The sequence below is a fragment of the Dipodomys merriami genome, unplaced genomic scaffold (assembly GCF_024711535.1).
Source record: "Dipodomys merriami isolate MVZ:Mamm:240054 unplaced genomic scaffold, mDipMer1.0.p SCAF_188, whole genome shotgun sequence".
NCBI lineage: Eukaryota > Metazoa > Chordata > Mammalia > Rodentia > Heteromyidae > Dipodomys > Dipodomys merriami.
In genome coordinates, this window is record NW_027203248.1 from 1,628,451 (window position 1) to 1,647,097 (window position 18,647).

Sequence of the window (18,647 nt, forward strand, 5' to 3'; positions counted from 1 at the left end):
ATTTTCTGCTGTGACTGTCCTGAAAGGATTGGAAAATTGACTGTGGAGACAAAAGGTGTGTACACTAGGGGGCAATATTAACTTCACTCCCAAACCTGTCATCAAACAAGAAAGGCAGAGTAACCAAGGGCCAAGTGCTTGGTATTCTTTCAATATCTCTCTTCTTTCTTCCTTCTGTGCATTTTCATTTTCTTTTTGTCCCAGTATTAAGTCTTGATCTCAGGGCCTGGGCACTTTTCCTTATCTTTCTCACTTAAGACTTGTGCCCTACTACTTGAATAACAGCTCCACTCTGGCTTTTTTTGCTGGATAATTGGAGTTAATAGCCTTTGGAGTTAACAGCCTTTACTGCCTGGCCTGGTTTTAAACTTTGATTCTCATATCTCAGCCTCCTGAGTAGCTAAAATTATAGTACTGAGCCACTTGCACAAGGCAGCCTATTTTTTTTCTTGCCCTTTCTTTGTTCACTCCTTTGTAAACCACCACTTGAACATCTTGACAAGGTTCAGCTAAGCTGAGGCTAATAACACTGAAAATGGTGCCATAAACCAATTCCTTTTTAAAAAACCAAATTGTTTTTAGTGTTTTATATATAATATTACTTTTTAATATTCTGTGACACTTTATGGTAAAATATTTGTTGCATTCTTTTAAGAGTAATATCTATGCAAAGGTAGGTTTTAAGTATTTTAAGTGGAATAGAGTCTCAACGATTCTAGAAGTATAATTCAGAAGTTTAAGCTAGGGATGTTGGTACATGCCTGTAATCACAGCTACCTGGTGGGGCAGAAGCAGGAGGATCAAGAATTGGAGGCCAGTTTAGGCTAAATTACTGAGGTCTTATGTCAAAAACAAAATAAAAGCAAAAAGTGGGTCAGGCGCCAGTGGCTCATGCCTGTAATCCTAGCTACTCAGCTGAGAGCTGAGGATCGTGGTTCGGAGCCAGCCCAGACAGGAAAGTCTGTGAGACTCTTATCTTCAATAAACTACTCAGAAAACACCAGAAATAGCACTGTGGCTCAAGTTAGCTTCGAGCACAAAGAAGCTCAGGGACAGCACCCAGGCCCTGAGTTCAAGCCCCAGGACCAGCAAAAACAAAAAAGAAAAAAAAATTTAAAAAGAAAAGCAAAAAGTGATAAGGGTTTGTGTGGCTTAAGTGGTAGCAAACAAACACAAGGCCTGGGATTCAAGCCCTGTTACTGCAAAAAAACAAACAAAAAAAAGTGGCGGGAGGAGTTTACAAAGAATTAGGCTATTTTTCAATGGCGAATATACTCTACAACGTCCCAGATATAAGTTATATACACAGACAATTAATAGTTAATAGTAAGCATCCATACATAAATTTTTCTTCCAAGTCAAACACCTCTAAATTGTTACTTTAACTCTCTACCAAGTGTTAAAATAGATACTCCCAGAAAGAAAATAAAATAAAAGGTGATAACTGACTTTTGTGCTTTTCTATTTAGTGATTAGACTGATACTCAGAACATCTTACATAAGACACTCCTTGTATTGCATTTGACAATGGCACACACACTTGAATTCCTTGCTCATAGCTGTCTTTTTTGGTTTCCCAGTGTTCAGTCCTCAATGAGAAGCTGGAACAACTACTACAAGCCTTGCACACAGATTGCCAGACTGCTCCTGTCCTCCCAGGCATGGGCCCTGCCATCCTAGAAGAAGATACTGTGGAATCTTCCAGTGAAGAGTCCTTGTGTGAAAGCAAAGACCAGCTCTTGGATGACATCACAAAACCCTCCTCCCAGAAAGCTGTCAAACCTAGGGAGATAATGCTACGTGCGAACAGTTTAAAGAAGGCAGTGAGGCAAGTCATTGAAGAGGCCGGAAAAGGTACACGTTCACAAAATGAGCTCTGCGAGAAGTTGGCGGCATTCCTGTTGCAAGTGCTGTGGAAGTTTTGTGATGATCACGTTGGACATGCTTAAAAGCATTTTAAGCTGGGCATGATTGCTTATACCTACAATCCTAGCTACTCAGGAGCAGTGATAGGGAAAAATTGGCTGTTGGAGGTCAACCCAGGCAAAAAAAAAACTTGTGAGATTCCTCTCTTATCAACCAATAAACTGGACTTGGTAGCAGGAACCAGTCCTCTAGGCACCTGGCTGTAAACAGGAGACCTACAGCCCAGGCTGGTAGGAAGGAAGACAGAAAGATAATGAAAGCAAAAAGAGCTTAGAGTATGGTTCAAGTGGTAGAACACCTGCCTTCCTAGCAAGCTTGCTGTCCTGAGTTCAAATCCCAGCACTGTCAAAAAAATATATGATAGAGCCTGGGAAGGTAGCTCAGTGGTAGAGTGCTTGCCTTGCATGCATGAGGCCTTGGGTTCTATTCCTCAGCACCACATAAGCAGAAAAAGCCAGAAGTGCAGGCATGAGGCATTGGGTTCTATTCCTCAACACCACATAAGCAGAAAAAGCCAGAAGTGGCACTGTGGCTCAAGTGGTAGAGCAATAGCCTTGAGCTAAAGAGCTGAGGGACAGGCCCAGAGTGCAGGCCCCATTACCAGCAAAGAAAAAAATATATATACCTACATATATATATATATATATATATATATATATGATAGAAAAAAATCTACCAAAAGATATTTATACTTAATTTTATTTATGGTTTTAATACCAAAAACTAGAATATGAATGATGCATTAATTCTCAGAAATAAGATGAGAGCTGGACATTTGGTAGTGAACTTGCCTAGCACAGGAGTGGGTTCCATTCCTAGGATTACATTCCAAAAAAAAGTAGAAAATTAAATTTACTTATTTGTTTATTTATTTATTTTTGGTGCTGGGCCTGGGGCTTGAACTCTGGGTCTAGACACTGTCCCTGAGCCTTTTGTGATCGAGACTAGCACTCTACCACTTGAGCTACAGCTCTAATTAAGGCTTTTTTTGGTGTTTCATTGAAATTAATTGGAGATAAGAGTCTCACAGACTTGCCTGCCTGGGCTGGCTTTGAACTCTGATCCTCAGATCTCAGCCTCCTGAGTCGCTAGGATTACAGGCAGGAGCTGTTGGGCACCCAGCTCTTATATTTGTATTTTTAATCCGGCACAAGTGGCTCCTACTTATAATTCTTACTACTCTGGAAGCTGATATCTGAAGATGGTAGTTCGAAGGTCGTTGAGTAGGCAATTCCATGAGTCTCTTATCTCCAATTAACTACTCAAAAGCCCAAAATGGAGCTATGACTCAAGCAGTAGAACATCAGCCTTAAGTGAAAAAACTCAGGGACCAGTCCTAGGACACACACACACACACACACACACACACACACACACACACACACACACACACACACACACACACACACACACACACACACACACACACACACACACACACACACACACACACACACACACACACACACACACACACACCTATTTTTAATCTACATAAGACAAATAATATTTCTAAAAGTTTAAATGTCTTTTACTTGATTAGAATCTCTTGAATTCTTAAAGAAAATAAATCATATTAAATTAACTACATTGCAAATGTAGGAAATATGTTCTTAGCAATAACTTTCTAAATGTTTATTCTGCTTTCCACAGTATATATGAGCTTTTACCACATTTTAATTTTTATGTTAATAGGATGCATTTCTCTTTGAATTTTGGTGATAAAAAGTTAATTAAGAGTAATTAATGTTCAAAAAACTCTTTGAATATTGTATCTTATAATAGAACTTTCATTTCATTGTGTAAAGTTTTTGTGGAGTTCTTATTCTTGTAAATATTAAGTTTAACAACTTTATAATCTCTATACTTACAAGCATCACTCTCAAATTTATTACCACATAGTACTTATTTGCTAGTTTTTTGATCTTTTAATTTTTCTTTCCTAATTGTATCTTGCCTATGAATGGATTTGCTTTCACTTATGCAAACATACATATCTTTTTCCCACTTAAAGTGATGGAGGAGCCGACAGTCGGGCCCTGGGAGCCAGCTAGCCAGCCCTGCGATTCCCATGGAGCAGGCATAGATGGGCCTAAGGATGAAGCCAGGGCTGATGATAACAGAGAGCCGCTCACTGGTAGGAAAACTATCACACCATTGTTTTGCAATTCAAGGTGATGCCATTTTGCTTTTAGGCAAATCAGTGTCAAAATGGACTATTTGTGGTTTAATATTTATTTGTTTCTTTGTTGTGTCAGTATTGGGGCTTGAACACAGGGCTTGGTGCTGTCCTTAGCTTCTTCCACTCAAGGCTGGCACTCTTATCACTTGAGCCACAATTCCACTAATAGACTTTTGGTAGCTAATTGGAGATAAGAGACTCACAGACTTTCTTGTCCAGGTTGGCTATGAACCTGAAATTGAGATCTTAGCTTTCATAAGTAGCTAGGCTTACAGACTTGAGGTGCTAGTATCCAGCTCTTTGGGGTTTTTGTTTTTGTTTTTGTTTGTCCCTGAGCTCTTCAGCTCAAGGCAAGCGATCTACCACTTGAGCCACAGCACCACTTCCAGAATTTTTTTTCTGTTTATGTGGTGCTGAGGAATTGAACCCAGGGCCTCATTCATGTGAGGTAAACAAACACTCTACCATGGAGCCACCTTCCCAGCCCTTTGTTTTTATTTTTGAAAAAGTTTTTTGAAACTTAATTGGCTCTTCAAATTTAGCTCTTCACAAACATCAAAGTAACAAAAGTAACAAATTATTTAGACTATTATACAGTCCTCTCACACATTCCCTAAAGAAGGTAGCAGGATTAAAGATAAATACCTTTGCTTTCCTATAGGAAGAGGAAGAAACACCTAAGCTACCCCTACTTTAGTCCTCAGACTTGTTTAGGAGTTGTAGAGAAGCTGCAGGTCCCTATGGCCCCAAATTTGGACTATAAGTGGTTCAGCAGTCCTTGAGATTCATTGACTGACTTCTAGACTGTTATTCCTTGTCACTAAATCAAACTTTAAGCCCACAGGACATTGATATAATCTTTCTTTTCTGAAATTATTCTTGCCAGAAAAAAATCAATATTATTGCTTGAAAAATATTCTCTTATCTTGTTTTCAATGGAAGATGAATTTATACTTTTAATATTTGTTGTATAAGCAAAATGTTTTTCTTTACTGGGATCAAACAAAGCAGAAAGGAAAGTATTAGTAAAGATGAGCTTATTTGAAAGTAAGTACCTGCTACACATGGAAAGTCAACATGATTATATCTTGCATAATAATTATAGACTTGCATTGAGATTTTCATTTAACTTTTTCTTTGACATTTGTTATCTATGGACTTGAGCCGACAGTGTAAAATCTCCCTGTAATTTTCTCATTGTACAATATGGATTATAAATAACATGCCAATGCTGTGGTCGAGGTTAAGTAAGTTACTATATGTGAGTTTCCAGGAAACTGTTAGGACACTATTATATATATGTATATATGTATACATACACACACACACACACACACACACACACACACACACACACACACACACACACACACACACACACACACACACACACACACACACACACACACACACACACACACACCAAGTACTGGCATTTGTGTGGTGCTTTATGATTGGTTTAAAAAGCAGTTCCACACAGAGATGGCGGGACACAGGTGAACAAATGCATCAGTGGTACTTACTGGACACTGTGGAAAATGAACTCTACAACTTATGGGTGGGACCCAAGAGAAAAACTGGGAGAAAAACTAATTTTTTCCAAAAAGAGATGCACTCATTCCTGGTCTTAGGTCACTGTAACTGCTCTGTACATCATCTTTATAATAACAATTAAAAAATTATCTTAAAAAAACAAATAAGTGGGGCTGGGAAGGTGGCTCAATGGTAGAGCGCATGCCTTGCATGCCTGAGGCCCTGGGTTCAATTCCTTAGCACCACATAAGCAAAAAGAAAAAAGCCAGAAGTGGCGCTGTGGCTCAAGTGGTAGAGGGCTAGCCTTGAGCTGAAGAGCTGAGGGACAGCGCCCAGCCCCAGAGTACAAGCCCCACGACTGGACCAAAAAAAAACAAAAAAACAAACAACAAAAAAAAACAAATAAGTAATTGCAGCTGCATGCAGTAGTGTATGTTTTGTAATCCTAGCTACTTGAGAAGAAAGAGATAGAATTGCGTTTCAAGGCCAGCCTGAACAAACAATCCAAAAGATCCTGTGTCTAGAACAAGCCAAGTGTAGTGGTCCATTTAACTGTGCTCCCAGTTACTCAAGAGATAGAGATAGGAATACTGAATTCCAAAGCCAACCTGACCAAAAACTCACAACCCTATCTAAAAAAACCAGTTCAGAAGCAAAAAGTGTGACATGACACAAGGGATAATTTTTCATGAGCCCCTGAGTTCAATCTCCACTACTGCCTAAATAAGTAAGTACAGTTCTGTACCAGGTTTTCACTACTTTTAAGATAAATCCTATTGTAGAGCTTTTCTTTTTATGTGTTGTTCCTATGGTGCTACAAGTACTCTTCATTGCATCCTGTCCTAAAAACACAGCCTAGCCTTCATTCCTCTACCAGTCTCTCACTTGATTTCAAACCTTGTGTTTCTCTGGTTACACCTAAGAAAATATGAAGGGAATTAGAGACAATATTTTGAGATGAGAAAAGACTGTATACCATATTTAAACTTACTTGATGGGTCATGCAAGGGGTAGATTTAAGAGACTTTAATGATACCATAGTTGATCTTAATTTTCATTGAAGGGCCAGCCTATTGGAAATCAATAGCAATAGCGAAAGTGTGTCTATAGTGAAGTTTTGGGAAAAAATTATTACTTTGTTGAAGCACACTTCCTAATCATTATTAAATGTTATGACAATGTGCAGGTCTCAGATAAGAGAAGTACAGTATATTTGTGTGATCAATGAGATATTTTAATTATGAAGAACCTAGAAACACTAATTTAATCACTTGGAATAGAACATTAGTTTTAGTCATTGCTACAGTTCCTGCTTTTTATCAAAGATGAGTATCAAAAGTTTTTTTTAATTAGAAATTAGCTCCAGAAGCCCCGTTTGTGAAGAAAGAAAGAGAAGAGAGTGGCTATTCTGATACTTTCCTTTAATGAAACCAGGACTGTTTTAAATAGAGTCAATAAAGTATAAGGTTAATATAGTTAGTTTGTAATTAATCTGAAGGAGAGTGAAGAGAATTAAGTTTTAGAGTACTGTAAAATTAAATTTGAGTATTACTGTTTTTTTTTAATACCTTCCAATAGCTTCTAAATTAGTTAAAGGTACTATTTGCACTTCCTTAAGCTAATACAGTTTAGGCAGAATTAAACCTTCCCTTTTGTTGTTTTCTTTGAGTGTAATTATGTTTTCGGATAATTTTTAAATACACTATGCTTTTGTAAGATTAAAATACAACTGGGGTAGATCATCATTTTGAATAAATCATTGAGAAAGGTAGGGAAAGTACATGGATTTGAAAATAAATACTATGTTTCCTTCTATTTTTAGGAACATGATTAATTCCTGTTTCACGCTTAGCTCTGGGAGTTACATCAGTTAAATATCATTCACTCAATAGGAAAAGGCTTATATTTGTAGTGTACATAAGAACACATATGTGTCATTTTCAGAATCATCAGGCTTCAGATTTTCTAGTTGTCTTCAATGTGGGATAGCCACATTCAACTTGAGTGTACTGGATTTTAGTTATGATAGACATCTATATATTCTATTGAACGTCATCAGTTTCAGATCAGAGAGACCAGGACATCTGCCTCAGTTCGTTCCTTCCAGAGTATCTTAACAAAATGAAAATGAAATAGCCAAAGAATAGATAAGTACAATTAATATTTTCACTCCCAGTGATTGATTTTAAAATAGATATTTTGTTTTTTCATGTCTCAAACTTATAGATGTTTGCTTGTCTTATGCCTTTATCGATATATCATTGTACATAAAAATTACGTATAACCAAGTAAATACATAATTTTAATATGTGTAATTTTTAATATGAAGTATATTTTATATGTAAATGAAACTTACGTAGTATAATACCATTAAGACAGTATCATCATCATTATTTTTATAATGTGGACTTTTTGCCAACAGTCCGAACTGCGCCTCGGTCTCCAGATGCCAGGGCATATCGTGGCTGTCCCCACGCTGATTCTGTTCCTGGGTCAGCAGTGACTGCCACCAAAGAAAACCTCCCAGTTCTCAATACTAGAATAATTTGCCCAGGTAATACAGATTCTGAAACATGGTCTATTTTTAAGTCTGTCTGTGAAAATGTGTATTTATTTCCATGAACTATAGAAATGTGTCTTAAAGATAAACATACCTTTAAGAGACTGTCCCTGGTGTACTTGGCTGTAAAAATCCAGATCCAGAATTTTTTCTATATGTGATAAACAGGTAGGAAATATTAAAACTTACTGTCTCTGGGCCTTGCCCTGGGAAATTCTCAGTTTTAGCGTTTGGCCTAGGATTCTGAATTATTAAGTACTCAAAGTAAATTTGATTTTTAACTGTTATGACCTTTACGTATCTTTGCAGCTTCCATTTGAGTTTAAGCCATTCATCTTTCTATAGACATTTTTAGCCTAAAAATATGTTCTCCCACCACAATGGAGTAAAAGTAGGAATCAATAAGAAAATAAGATTTGGGGAATAAACAAGTAGAGGTCAGGTATGTGGACATGTATAGGTCAAAGAAAAAGTTATAGAGGAAACTAGAGAAAATATTTTGAGGTGAGTGGAAGCAAAAATACACTATGCCAGCTTATTTGATGCAGCTGAGATAGACTTTGATTGAATAACAAATCTTGGCAAGGATGTGACAAAATTACTGCGGAGCTGAATAGGTATTTCCACTATGTAAGCAAAATGTAAAATGGTGCAGTCCTTCTGAAAGGCATGTTGACACTTTAAAAAAATTGAACAGAGAGTTATCATAAAATCAGTCAATCAATATACTAGGTATATTATCCAAGAGAACTGAAAATTATTTCTAAATGAGAACTTTTCCATGACTATTAAAAATTCAAAGGGGAAATAACCCAAATACACATGAGGTGTATAGATTGACACGAAGTATATACACACACTGGATTATTATTTAGACATGAAAAGGAATGAGTTCCTGTAGGGCAGATAGGAGAAGGCTTTTCGCCTCTACATTCCCCTTCACCCCTGGATAATCTAGTTTGAATTCAATGTCTCACACTTGAGCCACATTCCCAGCCTTTTTTTAAACATAAATATTTTCCAAGTAGGACTGAAAAAGATCTAGGTTGGCTTCCAACCTTGATCTTCACAGTCTCTACCCATCTTGATTATTTTATAACCAACTACATATTACTAGTTAAAACAATGGGTAAAAGCTGGGTGCTGGTGGCTCACACCTATAATCCTAGCCTCTCAGGAGGCTGAAATTTGAGGATTGAGATTCAAAGTCAGCCTGAACAGGAAATTCTGAGACTCTTATCTCCAATTAACCACCAGAAAACTAGAAGTAGCACTGTGGTTCAAAATGGTAGAGTGATAGCCTTGAGCAGAAAAGCTCAGGGACAGTACTCAGGCCCCAAGTTCAAGCCCCATGACTTACAAAAAAATAAATGAAATAAAATAAAAAAATGGATGATAATAACCCAGTAAGAAGAATGCATTGTTGAGAGTAGGAGTTTTTGCAAAGTCCTGTTTTTCTAATTTGCTAGTGTTTCCCAACTGTGTGGCATGCTTTTTGTTCACTCTTCTATCCTTTTTGTTTATCTCCTGAGGCCCCTGTCACTTGACCTGCTTCCCAGACTTGTGTTGATAGTCTTCATATTAAGTTATGTAGATCATAAAATTCAGTAACCTTGAATACCATAATGAATTAGGAGAATCCAGTTGATATGCATTTGATGTTTTGCATATTGACATGAAGGATAACGTTTTTTTATATTCAAAACTATGTTCTTTGAAAACTCATATTTACTACTTGTTCTTGATAGCAGTACTGAGTTTTTACCTTCTTAATTCTCTTAGGTTTTTAAATTGCATATTATTATCTGTGCTTTGTGAATATGAATGGGATAATTCTGTGATTTAAGGTAATTCAGCCTTTATTGTAAATTCCTCATAGACCCCACAGTATTGTTTGCTCCAAGCAATACTTTCAAAGTCCTTATTTCCTTATTTTTTTTTTTTTTTGTACTGGTACAGGTACTGGGCCTTGAACTCAAAACCTCAAGCACTGGCTTGGCTTTTTAAAATGAAGATTGGTATTCAACCACTTGAGCCTCATCTCTTCCAGCTTTTTGGCTGCTAATTGGAAATGAGTCTCATGGACTGGGTTGACTTGAACAACGATCCTCAGAGCTCAACCTCTTAAGTAGCTAGATTACAGGTGTGAGTGGCCAGCCTTCTCCTTAATTCTTTATAATCATGTCTAGATATTTGGGAGTTTCAGAGGCCCCATATTCATAAATAGCATAGTTCTTAGTTTTGGTTAATGAGATGAGCTGGCCCAGAAAACCCTACTTTAGGAGCAAGCTGTTTGTGATGAACTGGAATGGATGGGTTCTGCCTTCACATGTGTTCCTGTCTGTGCTTCTCTTTCTGCTCAGGTTTAAGAGCAGGATTAGCTGCCTCTATTGCTGGGAGCTCTATCATCAACAAAATGCTACTAGCAAACATCGATCCTTTTGGTGCAACACCGTTTATCGACCCTGACCTAGATTCAATGTAAGGCAGTGCTTTCTTGATTACTTTGTTTTGGCTTTTCTTCTTTCCATTGTTTATAAATTTTGAATGTGTTACCATTTATATGGCTTTATATATGAAAGAAGGGATCAGAAAATCTTTGAAATTTCAGATAATAATGAGGACTTTGAGCCCTTGAAATTTACTGGACTCCAGGGCCCTCTTATTTCCTTTTAGAGTAACATTCTGGCATTCATTTTTCCCTGGAGTCTCTTACCTAAAGTTTCCTTAAAATAGTGTTCATGATATTCTTCTTACCACTCTCATCAAACCAATCTTTCCACACCAGCACCTAGATTTTCTTACCACTTTGATTTCTTTTCTTCTAAAAATTTTTCTAAAACATTTTTTTGCCAGCTACTTCTTTTTATTTTTTCTTTTGAGGCAACATCTCACTGGATAGCTCAGGCTGGCCTTGAATTCATGATCCTCCTGACTTTTCCTCCTGAGTGCTGGGGTTACAGACATGTACCACCAAGCCCAGCTTTTCATTTTCACTTTTTATTTTGCTTTTATCTCATTTTTGCAATCACACTCCATATAGACAGTGCTACATTTTAAACTTCAGGAAATATTTAAAAGAATAGATTAATTCTAGTAGCTTTTTTTGCACAATAAATTTTGTTCATTGTTAAAAGTTGAAATGGAAGAAGGGACTTTCTAATGATCAAAAAGAACAGTATAGCCACCTGGCTGCAAGACCCTCCCCAAATCCTCCTCGTTTGCCCATATGATGAGCCATCTATTTAGGAGACGATAGACTCCAGCTTGTTGAAGTTTAGTATGAAAGTAAGGTATGGCCTTTGCATTGTCTTGTATCACATGTACTATGCTTGTGCACATAACTTAACACATATAGGTCATGTGATTTCTGCTGAACTTCGCAATCTTCTGCAAGAAATAGAAGTGTAAGTGGTTTTGAGTGCTCTTTTGTGAACAAATTGTAATTTCTATAATCAACCTGAAATTAACTTTTATGTACTTTCCCTTATTTACATAGAGATGGCTATTCAGAAAAATGTGTCATGAACAATTACTTTGGAATTGGATTAGATGCCAAAATTTCATTAGAATTTAATAATAAGAGAGAGGAGCACCCTGAAAAATGCAGGTAACTTCAAAATAATGTTACTACAGGATGGAGATTTACCTGAATTCCATTTATTGTCTCTTGTGCTTGCTCTGCCTTTAAGGGGTGTAATGAATCAAATTTCTTGAGATGGCTCACCAATATTTGTTTTCAGGAGCCGAACCAAAAACTTGATGTGGTATGGAGTCCTTGGTACTCGGGAATTATTACAGAGATCCTACAAGAATTTAGAACAAAGGGTTCAACTTGAGGTAAGTGCATTCTGAAGGCAGTACATTTCAAATGATCTTACTTAGAAAAAGAATTTCATACATGAGAGCTAATTGAGCCTAAATTCCTCTTGATTTGTGATTAAATGTTGATGGATAAAAATGGAAGTAGGGGTCACCTTGATGCTAAAGAAGTTCAGGCACTGCATGTGAACAGTGTCATTAACTCTGGAAAGTGGGGCTACTTTGGTGCACCAGTATCCTACAACAAAGTGGATCAGGGGACTGCATTAAACATAGGGTCTGTCATGGACAGAAAGTCCTCAGTTAAGTTTCCTAACTCAGTACGCCCCCAAACTTCACAAATCCCTGAAGATAACTTTTATAATCAATACAATTTTTACTTTATATAAATTTATTGTTAATAACATTAAAATTATTAATAATTAAAATATTATTATTACTCTTATCTTGTGCCAGTCCAGGGATTTGAACTCAGGGCTGAGAGTTATCCCTGAGTTTTTGTGCTGAAGGCTAATATTCTAAAATTTGAGCCACAGCTCTACTTCTAGCTTTTTGGTGGTTAACTGGAATCTCCTGGACTTTTCCTGCCCTGGATTGGTTTAGAACCTTGATCCCCAGATCAAGTAATTTTTGAGCTCCCTATTTTGGATGAAAGACATGCCTTTCCTAGCTTATATCCTTCTATAACCAGATATTTTAAATTAAAGCAAACCATTCATACAGAGTCATAAATGCTGTAATCTGAGCATTATAATTTGGGTGTTACCTTAACATTGGAATGTGGGCTGGAAGAGGTACCCAGGTGGCTTATTAACAGAATGTCATAGTAAAGTTAAGCCCATTACTTTTTCACTAAAAAAAAAAAATACAACTCTGCAGTTAGGTGGGTTGATTTGTCATGATTTGATAAATCAGATAGAAATTACTGGGGAGGCTCACATTTCAAAGTGCTATCCTCCGTAGTCCCATCTCCAGGCAACTGAGGCGATCCGTATCCCCAGTCAGCCACATTCCTCAAGAACACATAAGAAGTTGTATCCTGTCTTTTACCCTAAGTGTTCAATGCAGTACCTAACCCTGTTTTGGGGCAGAAACATACAGGTACATAGTTCTTTAGCATAATTTGGTAAGCACAGATGCTCCTTAACTTATGACAGGATTAATAAACATACTGTAAAGATGAAAATACAGTAAGTGGAAAGGTTTATGATTGCACCTAAACTATCAAACATCATAGCTTAGGCTTGCCTGCCTTAAAAACATGCTCAGAAAATGTATATTAGTCCACAATCAAACAAAATCATCAACCATTTGTCTATGCTGGCCTAAAACTGCAGTCCTTCCCATCTTAATCTCCCAAATAGCTAGGTGACAGGTGTGTACCCAGATATTGGTTGAGATATAGGATGTTGTAAATTCTTTGCCTGGATTGGTCTTGAACTGTGACCTTTCTGATTTCTACTTTCCAGGTAGCTGGGCGTCACTGGAGTCACACAGCTAGCACTCAGTTTGAGCCTCACCACTCATAGAATATAATATAGTTATTATACAATATTATCAGTGTGCCAGGGGCCATGAGAGGCACAGGGTGCCAGGGACAGGACCAGTACCTGCCCTTCCACAGTCCAGTTCCTGCAGGATGCCTGAAACAGGCGTAGTGAGGACCATAATATGAGGGAGAAACAAGATTCAAAGGGAAAATGTGTTCTGACCTGGGGAGGAAAAAAAAAAAACCTCCTTTTTAAAAAAAAGATTCAGTTTTCTGTAACAATTTCTGCTTTATTTATGTATACTTTCAAAAATTTTTAATTAAGAAAAAATAAGGTTGAATCCTTTGTCATGTGTAGGAATGTGTTTACAAGAGAACAAACATTATACTTTGCTCTCTCCCCCCTGAGTCTTAAGTCTTTTAGTATCTTAGTAAAGGATCTGACCTCGAAGCCTTTTGCCTTGCAGTGTGATGGGCAGTATATACCTCTTCCCAGTCTGCAAGGCATCGCTGTGCTGAACATCCCCAGCTATGCCGGAGGTACCAACTTCTGGGGTGGAACCAAAGAGGATGATGTAAGTAGTATAGCAGGTGTCAAGAGTTTGCCTCCTCAACAATAAAGGAATACTTCTGTTTTTGTTTTAGAAAATGTACATTTTCCTATTAATTTAGTTTTATTTTAGGATAATTTACGCTAGGAAGATGAGGCGTAGAACAGATTTGTTTAAGAATCTATGTCTACAAGCTTTCATGGATATACTTTTTAATTCTTATCCTGAGATGTGAGAGATGATTTTTGGGGAAGCGGGGGTAAAGACAAAAGAAATCTACTTTGGGAAAGGAAATTTAGGAGTTAAAAAGAGAAGTTTTTTACTTTGTAATTTCATGGTTGTATTAATCTTCCACTGCTATAACACATCAACACAAATTTAGCAACTTAACACATGTGTATCATCTTACAGCTCTGTGTGCTAAGTCTGACATGGTCTCCCTGGACTTAAAATCAAGGCGTCAGCTGGGCTGTGTCCTTTTTGGAGGCTCTGGGGGGACTATATATTTGTTACTCTTCCCAACTTTTAGAGGTTACCCACATTTCTTCCTTTGTCTTCTAAGCTAAAAGGCAGGTTGAATACATCTCAGACTCTGTTGCCGAAGTCTCCTGTCCTGCCTTCTTTGTTCACTTTTAATGACCTTGTGATGACATTGGGCCCCCACAGCATCCTGTTCCATCAACCCATGTCAAGGTCTATCATTTAATCACATCTGCAAAGTTCTTTTTGCCATATAAGGTGACATATTCATAGGTCCAGGAATTAACACAATGACATTTTTTGAGATGGAGTGGGGCTTTATTCTGCCCACCATAATAATTTTCTGTCCTTTTAAGTTTCTCAACTTATATTTACATAATAACTATTTTAATTTTAGTTGTATCGAGTAGATTCATTAAGTCAGTAAGATTGAGGGTTATTTTTATTCCTTTCATATTTCCCAATATTGTAAAAAAAGAGAAAATCATGACCTCACAAAAACAATTATTCTGAAAAGGATGAAAGAGAAGGAAAAATTACTGAAGTTGATACAATGATATAACTGAGGTGTTGGCATGATCTTTGAAGACTCAGCAGACAGTGATTTTTACTTGAGGCTTCTGATATAATGCTATAATAGGTCTACTGACCTCTTTTTTTGAGACTCTTAAATGGACATGCAGGGATTCAAGTACTCAGTAAATAGTAAAGTGTGTGTAACGTTCATGATAAGAATATATTCTGGCCTGGTGCCAGTGGCTCACACCTGTAATCCTAGCTACTCAGGAGGCTGAGATCTGAGGATCATAGGTCAAAGCCAGCCCAGGCAGGAAAGTCCATGAGACTCATCTCCAAGATGAGTAGAAAACCTGGAAGTGGTACTATGGCTCAAGTGATAGAGCATTCTCCTTGAGCTGAAGAGCCCAGGGACAGTGCCCAAGCCCAGAGTTCAAGCCCCATGACTGACCAAAAAAAAAAAGAACATAGTCTGATGCTATTAAAGTATGAAAAACTAGTAGTCAGTATTTTATTTTTTGCCAGTGTGTCACCATCAGTCTTAAATATTTTGAAAGTGAGAAACTAACAAGATTAAGATAAATAAAGCTGATGTTCCCTGGCTACATACCTTGTAGTCACATATGTCCTTTGAGTTTCATATTTTTTAATGTCTACAAGGGATTTCATTTTGGGGAAAGGAGGGAGGGGGGAGGGATGGTGACAGTGCTGGGATTTGAACCTAGGCTTTTGTGCTTATTAAGCAAACCCTCTACTAGTGAGTTGTACACTCAGCACAGTATGTCCAGCACTTTTCATCTAAACTTTACCACCAAAACAATTGAGGCAAAGATTCTACAGTAAGTAGCAGAAATAGGGTTTAAATTCAGGTAATCTGAAAATACCAATTACAATAAATAACTAGGTTTAGCAAATTTGTGTCCTGATGTTCTCAGTGTGGGTTTTAAATAAGGTACTCCTTTGCACTGAGTATTTTTCAGTTGTAGATAGTTATGATATCTTAAGAGAGAGTAAACAGGAGAAAATAATATACCGTAAATTTAATTTTAGAGTAAGTCTACATGTTTTTATCCTCCAAGGTTTCTGATTCCACACTCCCAAATGCCCTAATCAGTTATTGTAAGATGTAAGGTGCCTATGCATATCACTTACACCAGGTCTAGAGCACAAGGTCCTGAGTTCAAGCCCAAATACCAGAACACACCAGGGGAGCTGAATTGTATGTCCACTAGATTTTACCCTATAAAACAGTATCACTGCCGGGCGCTGGTGGCTCACGCCTGTAACCCTAGCTACTCAGGAGGCTGAGATCTGAGGATCGCGGTTCAAAGCCAGCCCGGGCAGGAGAGACTGTGAGACTCCTATCTCCAATAAAAACCACCAGAAAACCGGAAGTGGCGCTGTAGCTCAAGTGGTAGAGCGCTCGCCTTGAGCTGAAGAGCTGAGGGACAGCGCCCAGCCCCAGAGTTCAAGCCCCATGACTGACCAAAAAAAAAAAAAAAAGATAAAACAGTATCACCTTTGTGTCTTTTCAGGTTGCCTAAAATCACATGTATCACTTTCCCTGACACCTGAGTTATATGTGACAGATGCTTGATGCATTTTTACAGATGAATCAGTTAGAAGTGCATTACTCCAGAGTGCTTTCAAAAATAAACTTTATTTATTTATTTATTTATTTATTTTGGTCAGTCGTAGGGCTTGAACTCTGGGCCAGGGTACTGTCCCTCAGCTCTTCAAGCTCAAGGCTAGCACTCTACCATTTGAGCCACAGTGCCACTCCCAATTTTCTGGTGTTTAGAAATATGAGTCTCATGGACTTTCCTGTCCTGGCTGGCTTTGAACCACGATCCTCAGATCTCAGCCTTCAGAGTAGGTAGGATTACAGGCATGAGCCACTGGCACCTGGCTTAAGTTTATTTTAAATCTACCTTCAGTGACTTTTTTTCCCCTTGGATTATCATGTCCTACTATTTATGTTTTTTGCTCACTATATTTTGCTTTTGTTTTTGTAAATACATGTACCTTTCAGGGTTTAAACTGCCCAGTGTGACATTTTAACCTAAAGCCTTCTCTGAAAATGTAACACCTTTCAGATATTTGCTGCACCATCATTTGATGACAAGATCCTGGAAGTTGTTGCAATATTTGACAGCGTGCAAATGGCAGTTTCAAGAGTCATAAAACTGCAGCATCACAGAATAGCCCAGGTAAGTTTCTCTGTAATCAAACCAGACTGTACTTCTTGGGTCAGAGAGGGTGGGGACAGACAGTGTTCTAGATGACATCTCTGCTGGGTCTGCTTCAATACAACACTGACTGCTTGTCATACTGGTGATTATGGTGTCATTATAAACTAGAGCCTTCCATTTCACACAATGCACTGGAAGTCCAACTTAAACTGCACTGGTTTCATAGATGACTTCTACTCTAAAATCATGTGTTTGTTTTATTTCAGTGTCGTACGGTAAAAATTACTATATTTGGCGATGAGGGATTGCCAGTGCAGGTGGATGGTGAAGCATGGGTCCAGCCTCCAGGGATTATCAAAATTGTGCATAAAAACAGAGCTCAGATGCTAACAAGGGACAGAGTATGTAACAAAACATTTCTTCCAGAATGCCATCAAGCTGTTTTTATTTTAAGTATTAAATTTGTATGGAAAATAGAAAACCTGAGGAAAGATTTGAAGTGTTTCTTAAATCTGACATTTTAGTCACATGTTTTAAACACCAGCAAATATCTATTGATTTTCATGTTAAGTTCAACAGTTTTTAGAACAGTTTCTGTTTAACAGGAAAAAAAAATGGAGCACAGAAAGTAAAGATAATTCTGTTTCCCTGTACTCCCTTCCTAGTAACATAAATTCCCCTGTTAACATTTTGTGTTATTAGTATATTTGTTACAGTTGATAAAATAATACATATATATAGCATATTTATGTACATATACACATATGCACATGTATATACTTATGTATATATATATATATATATACATATATTTGTGTATTTTACTTCCTCCTGGTACGAGTGCTTCAATTCATGTGCTTAAGCTCACTAGTTTTCTTCTTCATGGCTGGCACTTCACTACTTAAACCACATCTCCATTTTTCTGATGAATTGGAAAGTAAATCTCATGAACTTCTCTTCTGGCTGGCTTGAAACTACAATGCTTAGATCTCAGCCTCCCGAGTAGTTAGGATTACAGGCCTGAGTCACCAGCACTGGGAAAGAATTTTTATTCCCCCACCCTTTGGAAGTACTGAGCTCAGGCCTTCATGCTTGTTCAGCTTGCTTGCTAAGCTGGCTTTCTACTATTGGAGCCATGCCTCCAGTCCCTAATACTAATATATTATGAACTAAGGTCCTAGTTTTACATTTTTCCTTATGATATGTGCCTTGGTTTTGACAAATGTATGATGACTTATATCTACTCTGTAGTATCATGCAGAATAGATTCAGTCTTCAAAGTCCCCTAGACTCCCAACTGTTCCTCTATCTCTTCCTTAGCCTTATCCCCAGCAGCTATGAATCTTTCTACCATCTCCACACTCTTTCCCACTATATATATATATATAGTTGATGC

At 37.6% G+C, this 18,647-nt stretch overlaps 1 protein-coding gene across 4 annotated transcripts in view; it reads left to right on the plus strand.

Annotated features, from left to right (window-relative positions):
• The window catches only part of Dgkh (diacylglycerol kinase eta), a 170,246-nt gene that overhangs the window by 123,773 nt on the left and 27,826 nt on the right, over window positions 1-18,647 (plus strand). For all 4 annotated transcript variants that reach the window (XM_070026700.1, XM_070026703.1, XM_070026702.1 and 1 more), the window contains exons 16-24: window positions 1,581-1,854; window positions 3,941-4,063; window positions 8,064-8,195; window positions 10,565-10,682; window positions 11,701-11,811; window positions 11,945-12,041; window positions 13,980-14,087; window positions 17,156-17,269; window positions 17,518-17,652. In XM_070026700.1, the coding sequence (XP_069882801.1) occupies window positions 1,581-1,854; window positions 3,941-4,063; window positions 8,064-8,195; window positions 10,565-10,682; window positions 11,701-11,811; window positions 11,945-12,041; window positions 13,980-14,087; window positions 17,156-17,269; window positions 17,518-17,652 (1,212 nt within the window). The remainder of the gene's footprint in view (window positions 1-1,580; window positions 1,855-3,940; window positions 4,064-8,063; window positions 8,196-10,564; window positions 10,683-11,700; window positions 11,812-11,944; window positions 12,042-13,979; window positions 14,088-17,155; window positions 17,270-17,517; window positions 17,653-18,647) is intronic.